Source organism: Pleurodeles waltl, chromosome 9 (genome assembly GCF_031143425.1).
Source record: "Pleurodeles waltl isolate 20211129_DDA chromosome 9, aPleWal1.hap1.20221129, whole genome shotgun sequence".
Taxonomy (NCBI): domain Eukaryota; kingdom Metazoa; phylum Chordata; class Amphibia; order Caudata; family Salamandridae; genus Pleurodeles; species Pleurodeles waltl.
Window position 1 is genome coordinate 1,138,541,279 of NC_090448.1, and position 21,821 is coordinate 1,138,563,099.

General features: G+C 44.7%; 1 protein-coding gene across 4 annotated transcripts in view; it reads left to right on the forward strand.

Moving 5' to 3' along the window:
* RAB15 (RAB15, member RAS oncogene family) overlaps positions 1-21,821 on the forward strand; it is a 248,682-nt gene that overhangs the window by 175,185 nt on the left and 51,676 nt on the right. For all 4 annotated transcript variants that reach the window (XM_069208904.1, XM_069208903.1, XM_069208906.1 and 1 more), the window contains one exon: positions 20,267-20,327. In XM_069208904.1, the coding sequence (XP_069065005.1) occupies positions 20,267-20,327 (61 nt within the window). The remainder of the gene's footprint in view (positions 1-20,266; positions 20,328-21,821) is intronic.

A 21,821-nucleotide genomic window follows, 5' to 3' on the forward strand; every position in this document is an offset into this window, starting at 1 on the left:
CAGGCATGGTGCACGACATACTTTTTAAAAGCGGACTCCTTGTTTGGCTGACATCTGGGACTGCAGCTACCCACGCAGTGTGTAGTAAATTGAGAGGCCTGTAGGATTTGTGCATGTATCTGGATATTGTCTGTTTTTAGTTATTGTACATATTATGATATTGTAATTTTACGTGTATGTTTAATGAAATTGATATTATTTGACTGCATTAAAATTGTAAGTGTAAACTTAAGACGAGTTGTCCCGGTCTCGTGGTTAACCCCTTGAGTGCCTGTGTAGTGCCTTTGCCTGAGCCTGCCTGTAAAATGTAGTAAATTACAAGAGGCTGACAGAACCTGTGTATAAGTGCCAACACTTTGAGTCTTGAGTCCACCTGAGTGTTAGCTCTTTCTTCAATGTCACAGCGCTGTACGGTAAACAGGAGACGGCCTCAGACTCCTTATATTCTGTCTGCATAAGTGGTCTGAGAGCCTGCGACGAACCCTGTGTAAAATCCTTAATTACTTAATATGTGTCATAGGACCTGTGCTACACTTGTACTAAGCACCCAGGTGAAGACGACCTCAGCTTTGCAGCTTGCTTTAAGAAATACCTCAAACAGCACATTTTGCGTGCATGCATTCCATAACCTAGAGAACATATATAAACATACATAATAACTACTAGGTCTTAGCTGTCAGCATCCGCAGGTTGCAAGGAGGTTTATTAAACTCAGGAAAGTAGTTGCAGCTAAATTAAACCTGAAAGTAAACAGTCAACGGTATGTGGATAAGAAAAACAATTAAAGGCCCCTATGACTAATTTCCTTTTAGATTAAAGCCTACCAGGCTATGACTTCTTGTGGACATTCTGAAAGGTTCCCAGGGAATGCAGTCTGCCCATTGCTAACCATTGGCTTTGTGGTTTGTAACTCACATTTGCTTGCTTTCTATTTGCTGGCTTTATTTGTTTTAGGCTGTCCAGCTTGAGTTTGTCTGTTCGGTGGAGCATTGCTTGTTTATTGTATCCATTCAAGTGCTTGCTTTCTGTAAGTAGACCTTTAAATCTTGTTCTTATCTTGTCACATTTGCTGTGCACTCAAAGACAGAGGTCAAGTGTCAGGCTCTGTCTTCTGAGGGAGCTTGGTATTTTCTTTCTCTGACATCAAAGTGAGAGAATTTATGTTACAATCTTGTTGGGAAACAAAAGGCTTTTATCTAGCATACAACAAAAATGACCTGTGCACATATTTCAGGAAATATCAGAATTAAGAAAGTACAAATTAAGTTTATTTTTTTGTAATTCTGAAGTGTGGTGGAAACAAATATTTGAATATGATTAAAACACATCAATACACTAGGTCAGTGGTTCCCAACCTGTGGTCCGGGGACCCCTGGGGGTTCGCGAAGCCTCCTCAGGGGGTCCGCGACTGCTTAGAAAATTAAATAATATTAGCAGATTAGGTCCCCAGCTTTCAGTAATGACTCAATCGGGGGTCCCCGAATTCCAATAATAATTCAGTGGGGGTCCTCTGGTTCCAGTAATGATAAAATGGGGATCCACAGAAGTCAAAAGGTTGGGAACCACTGCACTAGGTGATAACATTTCCACACATTGTCATTTGTGTGCAGTAACACTTTGTCTGTGCAAATGTAATGGTAATTTCAGCTGAAAGTATGTGGTCTATATTGGCAGTGTGCTACCACACCATGCATTCTCTCCACCTACACCACTCTACTATACAACACTCTACTCCACTATACGCCACTACAATCTATGATACCCCATCCTAATATATACCCTTCCACTCTATGCCCCACCACTACATTCTCAACAGGACACTCCACTCTTACATGCCACTCCATTCTGTGACAGGCCACTCCATTCTACAACATGCCATGTCACTCCACGGCATGCCATGCCACTCCACTCTACTCTCTGACACTATGCCACTCCACGCCACTCTAATCCAATCCACTCCACTCTATGCCCCACCACTCTACCTCATTCTACCCCACTTCAATTGGTCCCGTTTAAGTCCAGTCTACCCCAATCTACTCCACTCTACTCTACTCTACCCAATCAACCCCCACTCCATTCCACTTCACTCTATCTACCCCAAACCTCTCTAACCTAATCTAACCCAATCAACTCCAATTCTACACCACTCCAATTTACACCTGTCTACCATACTCCATTCCAATTCACTCAATCTTCCACAATCTACCCCACTCCAGTCTATTCTACTCCACTCCAGTCTACCCCAATCCACCCCAATCTAACCCACTCCACTCAAATCCATCCCATTCTACTCCAGACTACCCCACCCCACTACAATCTACCACTGTGTATCCCATGCCACTCCAATCTACCCCACTCTAATCTAACCCGACTCCACTACAATCTACCCCATTCCACCCCAATCTACCCCACTACAATCTACAGCAGTCCAATCTACCCTACTCCAATGTACCCCACTCCAATCTAATCTATCCCACTCCTGTCCAATCTGCCCCACTCCACTCTACTCCAATCTATCCCAATCTACCCCACTCCAATCCACCCAACCCCAATCTACCCCATTCCAAACTACTCCATTCCACTCCAGTCTAACTCAGTCCACGCGATTCACCCCACTGCAATTTAACCAACCCCTACCTACCACATTTAAATCTACACCAACCTACCACACTACATTTTACCCCAATCAACACTGCTCCACTCTTCTCTAATCTACCCCACTCTACCTCAGTCTACACCACTCCCCTCCATCCCACTGCACCCCAGTCTACCCAGCTTCCCTCAAATCTTCCCCAATCCACCCCACTCCAAAGTACCGCAATGTGCCCCACTCACCCCAATCTAACCCCTTCACGCCCCATTCACCCCAATCTAACCCACTTCACTCCAATCTGCTAGTGGTGGCTGGTGACCTTTAAAAGTGGTGGGGCGTAATCCTTGGCTCGAATTCCAAAGATCTTTTTCTTGAAGGGTTCTCCCACACTTTCATGCACTAAGTTTACTGACTCACTCAGTCTCACTTGGTCTCACTAATTCGTGCAGTCTCACTCATTCCACTGTAAGCCACTCTGTCTCACTCATTCCCACTCATTATGAATTACTCAGTCTTACTCTAAGTCCAACACAGTAACTCTCAGTTACACTCACTGTCATTCTCCCTCACTCGCTCACATTCATTCTCACACATACTCATCCTTCCCGTCACTCATTTTCCCTCGCTCCGACTTGCTCCTTCACTGACTCTCTCTCACTTTAACTCACACACACAGTCACACAGACACACGCACACTGCTGACATTTCACCAGCTCTAAACAGTATGTCAGCAATCAAACAATGTCACTAGCTGCCTCCGTTTGTTGCTGGGCCCGAAGCAGTCTGCATTTTATTTTTATTGTATCAAGAGTGAATAATAACTCACTCTTTATGTAACAAACATAGACCACAAAACAAGGAGAGTGTAATGTAGCTGTGGAGCCCATAAAGGAGAGCCGCCACTGGTGCAGGGACCCCTATCCATCAACCAATCCAGCCACTTAATTATCCATCCCTTATCCATCGCCCATTCATCCATCCATTCAATCATCCATCCATCCTTGCACTCATCCATCCACCCTTTCGCACTATCTATCCATCTTTTCACTCATCTATCTATTCATCCACCCATTAATTCACCCTTTCACTCATCCATCCATCCTTTCATCCAGACATCCATCTACCCTGCCTTTCACTCATCCATCCATTCATGGTTTTACTCATCCATCTTACATACATCCTTTCACTCATACAAACATCCATTCACTCCATCCATCCACTCCTCCATCCATGTACCCTCTCACTCATCCATCCTTTCACTCATTCTTCCATCCTTTCACTCATTCTTCCATCCTTCCTTTCTCTCATCATCCATCAACCCATCCGTTCACTCCATCATTTCACCTTTCCTTTATCTCATACTCCCTCTCGCCCTTTCACTCTTCCATCCATCCTTTCACTCATTCATCCATGCATCTATCCATCCACCATTTCATCCATCCATCCACCCATCCTTCCTTTCACTCACTCACCCTCCCAAGGTAATTCTGAGCATTTGTTTGCCAAACTATAGACAGAAGAGGCCCATCAACAACCCCACCCCACTGTAGCTGCCCTTGATGCAGGCAGAAGCTTAACTGCACACACACCCCTTAGTCCACTAGTGGAATTGTTGTCCACAGCTGGTTCCTGCCCTCTCCTGGGCCCCTACAGTCGAGATAAGGAGCATTGTGTCATTCTCAGCTCCAGAATGTATTTTTCAGAGTGAAATCAAATGCAGTACAAAACATGTTACAGCCAGGAGAGCAGCCCTTTGACCCCTCCTACAGCCCGCCCCTCTGTGATGACCAACAAATTGTTGCCACCCACCCCCTCCTTGTCCTCATCGACCTGCCCCACCCCCAGCCATTGAAGTAAATGGAGTTTTGTAACTCCGCCCAGGGCCACTGTTCATGCACCCCAAATGCAACCAGATCACTTGCTTTCTAATTCAGCCCTCCCTCTCCGATGATGTCACTGCTGTAGCATATGCTACAGCTGGCATGGCTTATTTCCCTGTTCTTGCCTCTCCCCGGAGGGTGGCAGGGCAATGCCCTTTTTGCCCATGCACACCAGTTGCCCCTGCAATCTACCACACACCACTCTAGTCTACTCCAATTCACCCGGTCTCAGTCCACCCCACTTCACCCCATGCTTCTCTACCCCAATCTACCCCACTCCCATCAGCCCCACTCCCATCAACCCCACTCCAGTCTACCTCACCCCACTCCAATCTAACCACTCCATTCCAATTTACCACACTCCAATCCACCCGATCTACCCCACTCCACCCACTCCTCTCCAATCTACCCTAATCCATCCCCTCCACCCTAATCTACCCCACTCCCATCAGCCCCACTCCCATCAACCCCACTCCAGTCTACCCCACCCCACTCCAATCTAACCACTCCATTCCAATTTATCACACTCCAATCCACCCGATCTACCCCACTCCACCCACTCCTCTCCAATCTACCCTAATCCATCCCCTCCACCCTAATCTACCCCACTCCACTCCAATCTACCCCACCCTACTCCACTCTACCCTTATCTGCACACTGTCAGTGACCTGGCCAAATGTGGGTATAAGAGAGCTGAAACTGGATCATACGTTTGAAGCTGCTCCGAACAGGGGCCTCTAAAGTATGTTTGGCCCAGGGCCCCCAAAATCCTTAAACTGGCCCTGAGGAGCAAGCCTAGTCTCAGATGGCAAAAAAGTCATCGTAACCCTCGGTACCAGAGAGTGTCTAAAGCTGGTATCGAAGCGCTTTTCACAAGCGCCCCCCCTCCCCTCCATAGATCATTCTTGACCAGTGCTTCTCATTGGGGTGCAGTCCAGCGCGCCCCCATCGTTCAGCTTCAAGAAAGGACGACCCTAGGATCAGACAAAATCGAAATCAAGTTAGGACGAGTTTAACCCAATGCCACAACAATTGCGGTAAGACAGGCAAAAAAAAAGGTCTGACCCTGTTTGAAAACCTAAGTGCATGTGGAGAAAACATTTGCATTTACCTGAAATGAAAAAAAATGCACTGACCAAATTCAAAATATTAGCAAGGCACAAGCACCGTATGTTATATGTTATGGTTTAAGAGAACTAAGCGTTTTGATAGCTCGGTGATGGGATCAAGGTACCGGTTCGAATCTGCCCAAGGCTGACTCGGCCGTTCATCCTCCTGGGAAACTATTATTATTATCACGTGAAAGTTCTGCAGCACGCCCACCAGTGGCTTTATGGCACTATAACTCTCTAAAAGATTTTGTAATGACCTGTTGGCTGGAGTTGTGTTTTTAGCAGTAAATACACATTGTCATGAAGCCCGAGTGCTTTGAAATGTCTGTCGTATAGGAGGAGTGTAATGCGTGGCATTCCCAGGACACTCTTCCTTGCTTCCTTACCTAATGAAAATGAATTTGGCTTGATTAACGCTGTCAAAAGCCAGGCCTAACAAACGGACTGCTGGTAACTCCCGAATGGCAAGATCATTTGATTTGAATTGGTTATACTCTGTCACCCTCCAGTGGCTTACTGCGCTAATTGCAATCAGCTTAAGTTCCTGAAATAGCATTTCTCCAGCGCTAAATTTCATCCAGGCACAAGAAGCGTGGGCATTGTCACTCGGGTACCACGTTTTTTCATGACCTGGCGCTCCTGCGATGCAGTTTATAGTTTTTAGTTAAATCAGGAATGCTGTCCTATATGTGTGTATATATATATATATATATATATATATATATATATATATATATATATATATATGTATGTATGTAAAAAACAATCAAGCAGTATTTGTATAGCACAGCACTGTCACCCCTAGGGGTATCTGGGTGCTGTGGGTTCAAGGTTTTTGTCGAAGAGCCCGGGCTTGAGTTTCTTTCTGAAATCCACCAGGGAGGATGCTGTTCCAGGATGGAGGGGAGGGCTTGGTGGCCCTGTAGGAGGAGGAGTGACCCCGCTGTGGGTACAACGGATGCAGGGTGTGCGTGCATGGGCTAGTAAGGCAGAGTGCACGTGTTTTGCCGGTCAGTGGAAGGTCAGTCTCTGATTGACGTAGGCAGGTCCCTTAATCCTACAGAGCTTTGTAGGCGTGTGTGAAGATCATAGAACTGGCATCTTTTGTGGATGGGAACCCAGTGGAGGTTTTGGAGGTGGGGGTGAAGTGGGTCAGTTTAGGGAGGTCCAGGATGATTCTGTCTGCTGCATTCTTTATGGTCTGGAGTCTTTTGAGGAGCTGGGTGGAGATACCGGCATAGAGAGCATTGCCATAGTCAAGGCAGCTGGTTACAAGGACCTGAGCGACAGTCCTTCTAGAGTTAACTCGGGATCCATCTGAAGATTCTGCAGAGTTTGCAAAGGGTGTGGAAGCAGAAGGAGGTGACTGCATTGATTTGTCATTTCATGGGAAGTTCACTGCCAAGGATGATGCCTAGGTTGTGTGCATGGTCCGTGGGCATTGGTCCCAAATAGAGGTGTTCGTCCCGAAGATCAGAACGTATATGTGTCGGAGTTGATTTTAAGGCAATTGTCTCATCCAGATGGCTACGTTGGTCATGGCGTTGTAGAAGTTGATTCTGGTGGCAGAGAGGTCTTCAGTGAGTGAGAGGATGAGTTGAGTGTTGTCTGCATAAGAAATTATGTTGAGGCCTGGAGATCTGATGATGTCCTCAAAGGGGGGGGGGGGGGTCATGTAGGTGTTGAACAAGGTGGGGCTGAGGGATGATCCTTGGGGTACACTGCTTAAGATGTTTGTGGGCTTGGAGGTGAAGGAAGGCAACCGGTGTGCATCCTGTGAGGAAGGAGGCATTCCACTTGAGGGCGTTTTGCTGAATGCCAATGTTGTAGAGCCTGTTGATATGCGTGTGGTGGGAAATGGTGTTGAAAGCTGCATGGAGGTAGAGGAAGATCAGGGCCGCCATCGCCCCACGATTAAGGAGGGTTCTGATATCATCTGTGGCAGCGATCAGGCTGGTCTCAGTGCTGTGGTTAGCACAGAATCCTGATGGGATGCGTCAAGTACGTGATTTTGTTCCAGGTATTCAGTGAGCTATTTGTTAATGGTCTTCTCGAGTACTGTGGCAGGGTAGGGGAGCAGTGAGATTGGTCGATAATTTTTGAGTTCGCTGGGGCAGCAGAGGTTTTCTTTAGGAGGGGGGTCAGACCTCTGCGTGTTTCCAGCTGTCCGGGAAGGCTGCTGTGGTGATGGAGGTGTTGATGCTGGTGAGTTCTGTGCTGGTAGGGTCAGTTCTGAGGTTGAAAAAACAGGGGGAGCAGGGGTCAGTGGGTGCCCCGGAGTGAATGGATGACATAATAGCTGTGGTGGTCGAGGGGTGATTGGAGACCAAGTGGTGATCATTCAGCTGGTGTGTGCTGGTTGGTCGAGGTGGAAGCTGTTCTCTGTGGCTGCTGGGTTGGAGAATTCCGTGACTATTTTGAAGAGTTCTTTCATGTGGTTGGCTGCTGTGTCGATGCAAGTAAAGGGTGGCCCATGGCCCCTCGTACATCTCTCTTCTGGTGGGTGCAGGGGATGGGATCTCTGTCCTCTCTTTCAAACACAGGACAGGTGCCGCCGACCGTGAATGGAGTAGCTGCATCAAACAGCCATTCTGCCTTTCAATAATACACTGACCTTAGTGCAGCACATTATATATATAATAGGGTGCATTGTCTCTCTCTGCACCTTCTTAAAGGCTGATCTTAGGTACAAGAAGGCCTCGGGTGTTAAGTTCTGCTGCACTCACGGTGTATTTGGAAGCAGTAGTACGTCTCTGGCTGATTCACTGTGTTCTCTTTGAGCCAGTAGGTTGCAGTGTTGGTTGCTTCACACCTGAGTGATGAAAAAAACTAGAAAAACTGAGATAAAGAGACAAAGAGTAGGCTGGTGGAAAAGAGGCATGAGATGCAATCAAGACTCAGTGGCCTTGTTATATTATGGTATGATATGGTATGGTATTGCATGGTATGCTATAGTTGTATGGCGTGGTATGGCATTGTATGGTTTTATAAGTTATTGCATAGTATGGTGTGGAATGTGTGATATTCCGCAGTATGTTATGGTATAGTATGGTATGGTATTGCATGGTATGTTATAGTTGTATGGCGTGGTATGGCATTGTATGGTTTTATGATAAGTTATTGCATAGTATGGTGTGGAATGTGTGATATTCCACAGTATGTTATGGTATAGTATGGTATGGTATGGTATTGCCTGGTATGTTATGGTTGTATGGCGTGGTATGGTATGGTATTGTATTGTTTTATGATAAGTTATTGCATAGTATGGTGTGGAATGTGTGATATTCCGCAGTATGTTATGGTATAGTATGGTATGGCATTGTATGGTTTTATGATAAGTTATTGCATAGCATTGTATGGAATGTGTGATATTCCGCAGTATGTTATGGTATAGTATGTTATGGTATTGTATGGTTTTATGATAAATTGTTGCATAGTATGGTATGGAATGTGTGATATTCCGCAGTATGGTATGGTATTGTGTTCCGTGGTATGGTATGTTATGGTAAGTTATGGTATGGTAATCCGCAATCCTAGCATTCCATACAGGTGGCAACAGCCTCCTAAGAAAAACCTTCTGTTTGTTATGAGTCTCTTATTAATAATAATAGGGTGTTTCTCACTGAATGAGTGGATATAAGATTGACCTTGCTCCCCTTGCTGCCACCTTCCAGCTCTGTTTCTGTTTCTTTGGATTGTTCCTTTTGGTTCCACTTGGCTGGATAGATTTACAAAACCCTGAAGCCATCTGAACTCTAAATAATGCAGCAGCAATAATTCACATTCTTTAATGGTAGATGAATATGCATGGGCGCCGCTCTGCATAAAATTAATCGCTCAACGGGCCATGGTGGGTGGTATAATTGTACTAAATTACTCATATTAAAGGATGTGTTGCGGCAGTCTTGAGCCCAGTGGGTGTTTTATTTCAAACATAAAGTGCTCTGCTGAAATCTGGTTTTAATGTGCACATAGCAAGAAACACGCACAACGCAACTGCGGAGGGATATTGCTTTTTTCAAGCCATGTTTTGGCCATTTTGTTTAGGCTGCTGCCTTACCATCTGGTCAGGTCTTGCACCCTATGTCTACCAGCCTACAAGTTCTTCATATTACACCTTTAAACAGGAAAGTGGATGGTGCACAGGCCTGGAAGTTAGTTGTTCTAACACAAGAGAAATCCAGTGATCACCAGGTAACTAGTGTAATGGGCAGAACAAGGAGCAGATGTTCCTAGTTGAAGGAAGATGCAGAAATTCTGTGCAGTCAAATCATAATTCCCATCAATTAAACAAAGTAAAAAATGGTGCAGTGATTGCCAGTGCAGAACAACACGCTTGGTGCCCCTTCATAAGTGACACACGCGTGTGATAAACGTGATCATCTTGGGTGTCAAAATAAGAACAAAAGGGGATCTTCACTAAATACCAGCATCATCAAGAATTAAGACCTAAATTAGATATTTGCATGCCGATCTAAACGTAGAAAGATACGCACCCCAGTACGTGACACCAACCACGAGAAATATATACAGGAGACGGCTCAGTCTTGTTTAAAAAATACGCCCCAGTCACAGATAAGAAACGGGGGTATTCTATGCCCCAAAACTTCTGCGAGCATGATTCCATAGATCAATGATGTCCTGTCCCTGTGATGGTTGAGTCCAGGATTCACTGTGTCCAATGTTAGTATCCTTTCCTCTGGTTCACACCCCTCCCTCTGTTCCCTTTTGGATGAGTCCTGGGGCTGGGGGTGTCAGGAGGTGACACAGAACTCTGCCCCATATGATCTTTGACATTGGGAGTCCCTCAAGCGTTGGACCACTTGTGCTGTGGAGTTCACCTCATCTCACAAGTGCGAGAAAGGAATTGAGAACAGTGATGGCTCACCGTCCCAGTGTCCTCTGGGACTAACAGCCGCTGTTCTGTCATTGGGTTATTTCTTCAAGCTTTCAGTTGCTCGATCCAACCCGAGCCGGTTCTGGAGGACAGACCAATGCAGTCCAATCCAGAGATTTGCAGAGGTTCTTTGAAATAACTTTTGAACCAGGGATCTCCAATCTCCAACCTTTTCTGTAACAAGAGCTACTTATGTTCAATGAAAATTATGCTGAGCTACTAATATTATTAGAATTGTAATGCTGGCCATATCAAACAAGATTATATTTGTGGACTCCCTATGCAAAATTACCAGCAGTGATTACCTCAGTGCTTCATATAAAAAAGACGCTGTTAATTTGGAATGCCTTTATGTAGTTAATACTTAGGTACAATGCTCTTGGCACCGTGGTAATATTAGTAATAACCAGTGCTTTAAATGGGCAGGTACTGTCAGGTACCAGGTACCTGCACTCAGTGTTTAATTTATAAATAAAAACGTGCCGGTGCCCAAAGTTCCCCTGAAACACGCGGCTGCTGCAATTAAATGTGCGAACACATACTGAGGAAGCGTAATCCTAATGCCATTTCAGGCCTCTTTAATCCATTTACACTCACTCTCTGCCCCTTCAGCTCACTCTTGCAGCTTTCTGCTTTCTCCCTTTGTGACACTTTTTTGTTTTTCTCTTCTTCCATCTTTCCCATTTGTGCCTTTTGCTCGAAGTAAATGCTAGAGGCAGAAAAATAAGTGCTGGACCTCAAAAATAAGTGCCAGTGCCCCGCAATGGAAACAACAAGCACAAATTAAGCACTGCCTGCACTTCTTCAGTTTGAAAGGGAGGGTACCTGTACTTCTCAGCACTGCTGCAATACATTTAATGGGGGAGTACCGGCACTTCTGAGGAACCAGGTACTCTAAAGTATAAGTACCTGCACTTCTATAGTTTCATGTGGCACGGGGGAGACTTATCACTCTGATGTCAGCTTTTAAAGTATTTTGGAAATTCAACCATTTTTCTTCAGACATCATCTTGCGTGTTCGGAAAATATACACCTTTTTGTCTCAAATACATCCTTTCCAATTCTGGTATAAAAATATTAATTCCGTCAAGCCAAACTTTCTAGTTTAGGAGACTGGGCCACATACAGGGGAGCTACGCAAAGGCAGCTGGAGAGCTACCAGCACCTCACGAGCTACTTGTTGGAGAAGCCTGTTTTAAAAGGTGCAGTCTGGCCACTGTTTTGGGGGTGAGGGAAAGCCCCAAACTCTTATTTTATGGAGTAATGAAACTGGAGGGGGGGCACCCCCTGCAAAGAACAATTAGGGGGGGGCCCTTCCGGACTCACTCAGGCCAGGTGCTGAGGGGGTCCCTGGAGCTCGCCCTCCTTCCCCTTCCCCCCCCACCCCCAAAAGGGGGGCCTTTGTTACACCCCTGGAGCTATGACTTTGTGGCTAAAATGCTGACTTTAAATCCAGGACTCCATTGTTCCAATCCTGACTTTCCCAGCTGAGTACACTGTGTGGTCCTGGGCGAACAACTTCAGCTTCCCGACTGCAAAGAGGCTGAAACGTCTCAAGATGTTTTAAATCTGAATTATAAACTATTTCTGCTCTGAACAAATTGGGCGCGTCTGCGCGATTTAATTCGTGATGTACTGCGCTGCTAATTTAATTTTTCTGTGAGGGAAATGAATCTGGCAGACTCCATTAAAGTGATCGCATCCCTGCCAGTGATTACAGATTTCGTGCCTTGGTTTAAGCAATTCCAAAGTCATTTAAATATGTAATCCATCTCAAACGCAGCAAGGGCTTATTTCAGAGGCGAACGAGAACATGCTTTACATTTAGGATATATTTATCTCTATAGAGTGTCTGTCTTCCATCTTCCCAATGCTTCGGGGGCGCTTCGAAGCGCTATAAATTGACGGGGATGCAACAAAAACAATAAGGGAGTTAAAAGAATTCAGCCCTTCGCGATATCTGCGTCCCAGGTTAGGAGCATTATTTCTGCCTTGCCTGAACCTTCTTCAAAGAGTACTTATGCATGTCATGTGACCTCAGTGGGTGTCCACCTCAGGTCCAGCAGGGCTCTGTCTATGCAGTATTTCCAGGATAGCCACATGGATGCATTTCCGTGCAGTGCTTAATTTCTAAATCAAAACGTGCCGGTGCCCAAAGCTCTCCACAGCCACTCCATGCCCCTTCAGCTCACTCTTGCAGCTTTCTCCCTTTGTGACGCTTTTTCGTTTTTCTCTTCCCCCATCTTTTTGCATATGTGTCTTTTGCTTGTAGTAAACGGTTTAGACAGTAAAATAAGTGCTGGCCTTAAAAAATAATGGTTGGTATCCCACACTGGAATCCACCGCCTCAAATTAAGCATGGATGCAGTGAATGTGAGTGGAACTAATTTACATTGTCAGTGATCAGCCTGAAAAAGGGGCCTGGCCTGGCTCTCCTGGACCTGTGCTGGACACCCCCTGGTTTGGCCTCATAGGCAACTCGCCACGCTGAATCTAATTCTAAGTCTTTAAACTTGCCCCCTTCATTTAGAGTCTCCCTGTGCTGCAGGGGAGAACCCTTTGTGTTTGGGTCCTTCATCGCCCCGTTACCTCGTATCATCCAAGCATGTGATGTCCATTACCAGATTTATGCAATGATTTCCTGTGAGACCCTGTGATCAGTAACAACAATTGGCAAAGCCATTAAGTCTTGCCTTTTCGACCTCTTGGCTTTGCCAATGCTTTTTGCTGATACTATAAATGTTTTTAAAAAAAACTCCGCTGGTTTGAACTCGCGCATGCGTCATCACATGCACACATATGTTTCTAGGTGGTCGCGCCCCAGTGTGATGAGATATGTTCGTGTATGTGGCATAAAACAAGTACCATTTTGTTTTTATTAATTTATGGTTTCAATCAGTAAAAAAAAAAAAAAAAAACTAAGCACACACAAAGCCTCATTTATGAAATAGAGCAGCCCAGCAGCAAACAGCATCCGCAAGACCCTCCAGAAAATTAAAAGCCATAGTATAAGAGCCAAGCGCATTAGATTGACAAGAAAGGCAACAAATGGTAGGCAGTGGTGCTGACCCAAAGCCCGCTGTAAAGCTACAGAGCTGCCAGTTTACACAGTGCCGCTGTGTGTCACGTGAGATCGGCTACCTTCACACGGTCACCGGGTGCGGAGCCGACATCACACGGTGGGAGGGAAAACAGCCTGAACCCGCTGCACAGGGCTAGCTCCTAGTAGCCATGTCAATGCCCCGGGACACTGGCAGCAGCAACCTCCGCAATATTTTGTTCTTTTTTGTTTTTTGGAGCAGAGGCAATCATGAGTGGAGGGCCTGAAGTACCTCTTACAGAAGCAGTTCTTCGCACAAGGCCCTGCCCCTTTCACAGCGACACAGAGACATTTTTCTTTAAGTTGACAGATCTGAAACTATGAAACCAACAAGTGCAAATCTTGAGAAAGACAGTAACACAAAAAAGTACTCAAGAAGCTTAATGTATGTTTTAATTTCAATGCACAAATCTATCTGGCAACACATAAAAATATGGCCTCTTTAATAACTGCACAAACGTTGAAACTAGCATTGTCAATGCCAACAGGTCTGTCTTATGAATAAAAATGCCTTTTGTGTCACTGATGGGTTTAGGCACTCAATAAGTCGTCATATATGGACTCTGTCTCTCATCTTTACACTCAGGCATCCATCCACTTAGTCATTCTTAACCTCACTCTCTGATGCTACCACAATGAAACACACACAAACAGTACAACATATGCAAGAAAAATGAAAGAATTCATGTAGAAACAAAAGAAAATGTACCGCCTTCTAAATGTTGGAGGCATGTGCTTGCAATAAAGAAACCTAACATCGCAGTGGGGGACTGCCTTGCAATGGTGCTGATGCGTTTAGAATCAATGTGATGGCCATCTTGGAATGGTAAAGTAATGATACACTCTTGACAACAGCATTTCCATAATGGCCACATGGGCTAGAGGAAGGAGCCACATGACATAATGTCCGCTGCTGATCAAATAAGGGTCAAGCCGGGCCGTTGGAACTGTCTGTGAAATCTGTGTTACCTTGTGTGTTATTGTTTCCGGTAGGTTGTTGTACCCCCGATCACTCACAATTTACCCATTGAAAGCGTCCGCACCAAGCACCAGGACTGGACCTTGAGATACGGTTGGGAGAGGATGTCCTCATGTCCCCCGATGTGTTGGTATCATCCTAAAGTACCCCTCCCCAAGATCCCTGTGGAGCTACACTCCTAGGTGGGACTAGGTTAGAATGGAAGGTAGGGTCAGGAGTTTGCAGGTCCCTTGTTTAGGGGGTGCTGTACTTCTGATGCTTGTGTCAATGTTTCTAAACCCCTCTTTAAGGCCACGTTGACTGATGTGTTAGCAACACTGAGTAAAGTAAAATGTCCACATAGGCATTATATACTTTGCTCCAGGGTTAATAAAGTATGATGTGTTGTGTTGTGTTATTCTGTTTTATATTAATATCAAAGGGACAGGTTGTTTGTCAAACCACAAGAAGCCCCTGTTATGTTTTTAGTCTAATAGGTTTAATTCTGAGGTTTTTTCTGTGTGTGCATATTGTATGGCATACTTTTAACCAAAACTAAATTAAATAGATAAAATAAAATTAGGGTTATTTTGTGTGTAGACTAGAACACAATGGTAAAAAGAAAATCAAAATGTTTCACTCCAACAATTCTTGAAAAACAAGCATCAGTTGTCATTATGAAGATATCACAAACAAATATTGGTAAGTTCCATGCTACGTAAGGACCACTGCGTACAGCGAGGAAGCAGTAAGTTCTGCGTTCCGTGTCGCGCGTTCCATGCAGGACGTGCAATGTGGATCTTACCGCTGACTCTGCAGTGCATTAGAGGTCTTTAATGCCAGTCACATGAGAAGGTGTGTCCTGCAGGCCCCTCTGCGCGTACCTGACTGAAGGTGGACATGATCCAGAGGGGAGCTTTGAAGCACATGAACCGCAGCAGGGACTGTATCATTGTGCTTAATTTAGTGTTACTGGGGGAGGGCGGCGCCCACTTTGCTAATTAGTAAGTCTTTTTTTCCCCGCTGCAGCAATATCCAATCCCAGCAAGGACAGACTCTTGGCTCAGCAATCCCTTTGCAAGGAAAGAGTTTTACGGTTGCATGAGTCAGTTGGCGGGTGCCTAAGCTCGACAGATTTTGGCAGATTTGGGGACGCAGCTGGTTGAATTATAGCAAACAGAAGCAATCATGCATTTTAATTGGGTTTGGAGAAGACTGCAATCTAGTTACTGCTGTTTGGGAAATTCCACATTATGCGTTGCCTCCAGTAAATTGATGGTCTTGGTCTCTGAGGCTCTCTAGTACTTTTTAATAACTTACAGACATCAGAAATGCAACAGCCTCTTTGCTTATCTTGGTTTTTGGACGTCAAGAGCGCATAAACGTTCTAGTTCTTGCAAAATGGCGTAACAGGGGATGCCAAGAGCAAACCACCCCATCCCCACAACGGATCCACCTAAAATTCAAATTACACATGGGACTTGGGGAATATACTCCCTGGCCCTTTTTTCCAACAATTTTTATAGATTTCTGCATTTTTCATGATTCAAATAACGAAGCCTTGGGAACTTGGTGTCCTTTTGTCCAACTCTTACATCCATCAATTGTGTGTGTGTCAGAACATTCCCCAGGGCTGTTAGTAAATGTGCATTTACATTGTTAAAAACAAAACACAGGGCCTAAAAGTCAAGCCAACAAAACAACATTTCGACAATTGCTTTTTCAACAGACAAGAGCTTCCACTCAAATCACATTGAATTAAAAAATGCTAAATCCCCACACATCCAACACCGAGTAATACACGCTTTCTCTCAATGCATGTGAATGGAAGCAGAACACGTGATCAAAACTCTTACTTTAAAGGAACCCTGACTACTGAACAGCTGGGAGAATCTTCTTCTGAAAAAGAGAGAGAAGCCCTTGAAAGTAGATAGTAAAGTGAGAGCAAATGCTGAGTTCACAAACTTTCTTGGTTTTATTCTTTGCTGGGCCACATTTTAGAATGAGTCTTCTCTCAGTACAACATGGAAAAATGTATGACAGCCAATAGAATGGCTTCTAAGTTTCAGAAATGAATGAAACTTATGTTATGGTTACTGTACTCGTTCAGTTAATATCTCCATTAGCTCTAATTTCAAATTAAAATGTATCAGTGCATGGTAAGGTACATTCAACCAATAGTTTTTTTCAAAATGACGTAGCACTACTGTAATATGTCATAAATCAATAAAAATGTCACAATTGGTTTAGCTTCTTCCTCCATTTGAAAGATACTTGTGTGTGTAGAAGTAAGTCTTACATTACACCCTCTGAAAATATGGACTAACAAAGGGGTCTTTCCCGTCCTACTTGGATATTTAGACCAACATTTTAAAGGACCTGTGAGTGAAGGAGAGTTGAATAGTATGATTGTTTGTGAATGTTGCGGCTTTGTTGATTTACTGAGCCTTCGCAGTGGCCACCCACTGTATCACTCTTTGCCCACTCTGTATCACTCTTTGCCCACTCTGTATCACTCTTTGCCCACTCTGTATCACTTTTTGTCACGCCTTCATTAGACGTCATACTCAGCATACTCAGTGAATTTTCAACAGTTTTGAGTAGAATTTGCAATTGGGACATTCTGGAATTCTTTGTTTCTGAATCAAGATTTTGGAACTCTAACTGGAAATTAAACTTTTTTTTTCTGTTCTATCGATTACCTTTCGTGAATTTGTGCTTCTCGTCCAGTGTCATCCTGGCCTGTGAGTCCTGGATTCGATGCCCCTCATGTCATAGGATATTGGTCCAGCTCCTGGATGTAGGTAGTGGAACACACCCAGTAACAGCCATTGTTTGGTTAAAAAAACATTACTACTCCTCTATCTATGTAATGCAAGTGTGTAATGACATTTCAGGATGGGCAGCCGGTTGGTATTGGCAGTCACTTCCACCAGGCTGCATAAAATGTTTGTGTACCCCAAAGCTGGGGGCTGTCTTACTTCCACAACACAAATTCCAAATGTTTTCGATGCATCTGCACCGGGAAGATCCCTCATGTTTAAGGGAGGACGGCACCAATAAATATTTACCACCCATTGACGCAGATGGTAATGTTCTTTCTGAGTGGCTGGTGGTAATTCTTGGGTTAAGAGGGATTTCACATAGAAAAGCCCTCTGTGGCCAGGCAAACAGTATCAAGGGCCAAGGACCACAGGGTCCCTTGTGTCCGAGGTAATTCAACACCAGGGCGCTCAATGAAGAATATATGATGTGGTAAGTTCCTGATGGGATGTAATTCCTCGGTTGTAATTCCTCAGTAGTGAGGGATTTAATATTAAAAAAGCCCTCTACGACCAGGCTAACCAAACAGCAGAGAGTACCTTTTACCATCCAACTTTCATATCCTTTCCGGGTTCCAATCCCCTACCTCGCGTTTTCTTCAATGGGCCCTGCTTCTCAGCTTCCAGTTCCTTTAGGGGATGCTGTCACCCACCTCTTGTTTCCTTTCATGGTTCCTGTCCTCCACTTCATGTTTTCTTGAAGGGCTTCTGTCATCCACCACCCCTTTCCATTCCACCAGGTGGAAACTCTGGCTCTGAGCAAAAGCGACCGCTGTGTGTTGTGCCTGCCTCCACCTGACAAACCCCTTTCTCTCCACCCTGTAGGGTGTTGCGTGAAGACCTTCGCATTACACCACCATGACTTTGCCCCAAATAACACCAGCAAAACTTGTCTGTGTTAGGGAGCGGTGTTACCCTTGCGGCTCAGGCCTGGTACTTTCTAAGGGTATCGCTGGTGGACTTTGACTCAACCAGAGCAGTCCCTTCACTTCTGCCAGTCCACGTGAGCGTGAAGTGGTGGGTGGTTCCCGGGATTACCAATCAGCCAGGTGCTAAAACCATCACAGTCTTTGGGCTTAAACGTTCGCGGGGCAGGGCAGTGGTGAGACTGTGACAAATGATCAGTAAGTGTAAAGAAGGAAGGCTGGGCAGTTTCGAGTGTAACCCTGTAACTGTTTTACAATTACACATCCCATTCCATGCCTTAAAAGATTGCAGAGGAGCTTGAACCCAGGTCCTCTGGCTGGTCTTGCAACTCGTCAGTGATATGCTATAACCTTGAAAGTGGAGCAGGGCCAGTTTACTCCATCTCTCACTGTGCCTTTTGTGATCTCACAATCCATACCCATAATAATATATTCACAGAACCTGCATTCTCAGGGGGAGGGAAGTTAAGGAGGGAATACAAAAATAATTTAAAAAAAGTACTTGTTTTCATCACTGCTGCGATGCTCATCTACTCTTTTTCTGGTGTCCCAGCATTCACTGGGACACCAGTAGAGGCTCCCCAGCAATCCTGGCACTGCTCTCATTCTAAGCATAGCATGAGAGCAGTGTCCGGATTGGTCTGCGTGGCTTGCACTGCCGCTCAGAAACTGCCCTGGGGTCTGTGCAGTTTCTGCAGCCCGGCTGTGTAGCACAACTGGGTTGGAGAAACCTAAGTGTGCATGTGTGTTTGGTCAGCCTGAGCCGGCCAAACACACATGGGACTTAGTGCACAGATTCCACTGCTCTCTCCACCTTCTCATGTCACAGCCCCAGCCCTCCCTGCACCTGCTGATGGCTGAGCCAGCAGCTGAAAGAAAAAACGATAGTGAAATATCATTTTATCTTTCAGCTTCTGGCTTAGTCAGGGAAGTGAAGCTCTTGTTCTTATTGCAAAGTTCAAATGTGTGTTTAGATTGAAATGTTTTGAAACCTGAAGCCTTTCATAAAGTGGCTTCAAACCTAGGGCCACAAATCTTTTAACTGTGCCATATTTTCACGATAACCAAAAACACAGAAAATTAGGGCCACATGTTCTAAGCCATTTTGTGGTCACAAACCTGGCATTTTGCGCAGGGTGTGCAAAACACAGGGTTTGTGACCACAGAATGGCACCTTATGGATTAAACTCATTTGATCATTCGATAAAGGGTTAATTACAAAATGGGTTTAGGAATCAATTGTAAGTTGCAATTTAGAAGGGGCAAGTTTAGCGTGTCCCTTCTAAATTGTGATTGAGTATGCAATGTGTCTATGTTTAGCTTTTGCATTTCCGGTGCAAACTATTGAAAAGTTACCAGTTTCTCAAGGGAGGTATTCACACTTTACACCTATGTGAATGTTGCTAAAGTTTGTTTGGGGATAGCCAGTTTTCCAGAAGATCTCTCGTGCAACTTGTAAACACATTTTGTTGTAACAGCAGCCCCATTCCAAAAAGGAAAACGGACTGCATTAAAAATACTTTATTTGAAGGCAATCACAGACATTGTAGTCTACTGGCTGTAGGAGGCCACAATCTCTGTGATGACCTCCAATCGGAGTGAGGGGCAATTTACAAACCTACATTATGCATATTAATGAAGTAGCTAGAATTGCAATTCACTCCTCACCCTTATTTTGTGATCCAACCTGTTAGTACACAGAGCGGTTTGCAAAATCCAATTTTATTGTTTTAAAAAATTGGTGCACAATTTGCAATTGCTTTTTGCAGATGTTAGCCCATCTGGCCCTCATGTGACCTGGGGATTTCCTTTTTGCAAATGTAAATTGGTGGATATACTGGAAATCAACTGACATGTATCAGGCACTCCTGATTAGTTGCTAAGTCAAGGATTGGTAATCGATTAAGTGCAAGTGCTGCATTGCATGGCCTGGACATTGTATATTTATACGTTTGTTTGTGTTTTCTTCAATTTACAGGTGTAGACTTTAAAATGAAGACTATAGACGTGGATGGTATAAAAGTACGGATACAGATTTGGTGAGTGACCAGTAATATTGCCCTGGTTTGCATGCACTGGTGGACTCTTCGGCTCAGCTGCCAATCCTGCCCCTTTATTTTATAGCTTGTGACTTTGTTGTGTGCTTCTGATCGTTGTATGTGTAAACCTTCTGAAATAAACTGCACGTGGTGCATTCCTGGCAAAGACCTATCAGGGTATGGGCAATGGAGCTTTCTAGAGAGGCCCTGGACACCTAAAAAAACCCAGCAGTGCTGGAGCTGAGCCAGTCATATGTGCAATTCCTGGACCCCTTGCAACTTTTTCTGGAACATTCGCCCGTTCCTTAACCCTATTGCATATTATTTACGAAAGTGTAACCTTTACGAATGCAGGCCTAACTCTCTGAATCAAACATACTCTAACCCTAAATAATAACCCTACTCCTTGCAGTTATCCTAATATAACCCTAGCCCTGCCACCATGACTTATTGTGTAAAGTCACAGTAGGCTTTGGGTCAGTCCTTTGCTCATGATAGTTGGCTTGTTTATCTCACTGGCTTGCTTTTTATTTGATAGTTTTTCTTCCTCTTCTTGTTTGTCCCTTCCTTGCCACATAGCTTCTTTACCATGCTTTTGACTTGGATCACATGTATCTTTCCATATCTGATGTCAGTGGACTACTTTTTTTCCTATCAAGACTCCAATGGAAGGAATGTTTTTTCCTGTTGTCTCCCCGGGATCTGCTTTCCTCTCAGGTCCCACAGTCTGTTTGTGCTGTCCTCAGCTCATCTTCTAGGCCCCCTTCTCCTCCCTCTCACACTCACTTCTTGTTCTCCTACACACCCAACCTCCTCCATTGTTCCTCCACCCGTGTGGTGCTCACTGTTGTCCCACCACGTCACTGTTGCTCCCACATCATTGGTGTCATGCACTGTGTGTATTACTTTTACACCCAGTCCCACTCGGCTTCCCCGCCTTCTAATCCCAGCTAAGACATTGCTCTCCACTCCTGGTTGCTCAGCACCGCTTCTGCAATTCCTCTGTTGATCCCACTCCATTGGTTTTGCACAGTTTTCCTATGGGCATCCGCCATCTTGGAATGGTAAATTCTATGTAAAACACAAAATGTCTGCAATAGTGTGGTGGCTGATCCATGGATGTGTCACCACACTTGGCCTTATAATGCTAAGTATGCCACTTTTTATATTCTCTGTTTACTGTGCCAAGATCTTGCAATAGTAATAAAACTATGTTAGTAATTGCTACATAAAGATATTATTGCCGTCATTGGAGGTCGATGTAGATGCGTACCGACATCTTGGCCAACTTAGTTTTGTCTGCCAACAGCTTTACCACGTCCAAGCAATGTCCAACTTTTCATCCAGTCATGAAGTTTGTGTATCATTTCTGCAAGTTGTTCGGTTTGTTCGATAACCAGCACCACAGAACTATAGGCCAATGCTGATTTCCAGGTTTACATGGTAAACGTGTACTTAAATAAAGATAAAGAGGTTCACATTATGCACCAAACT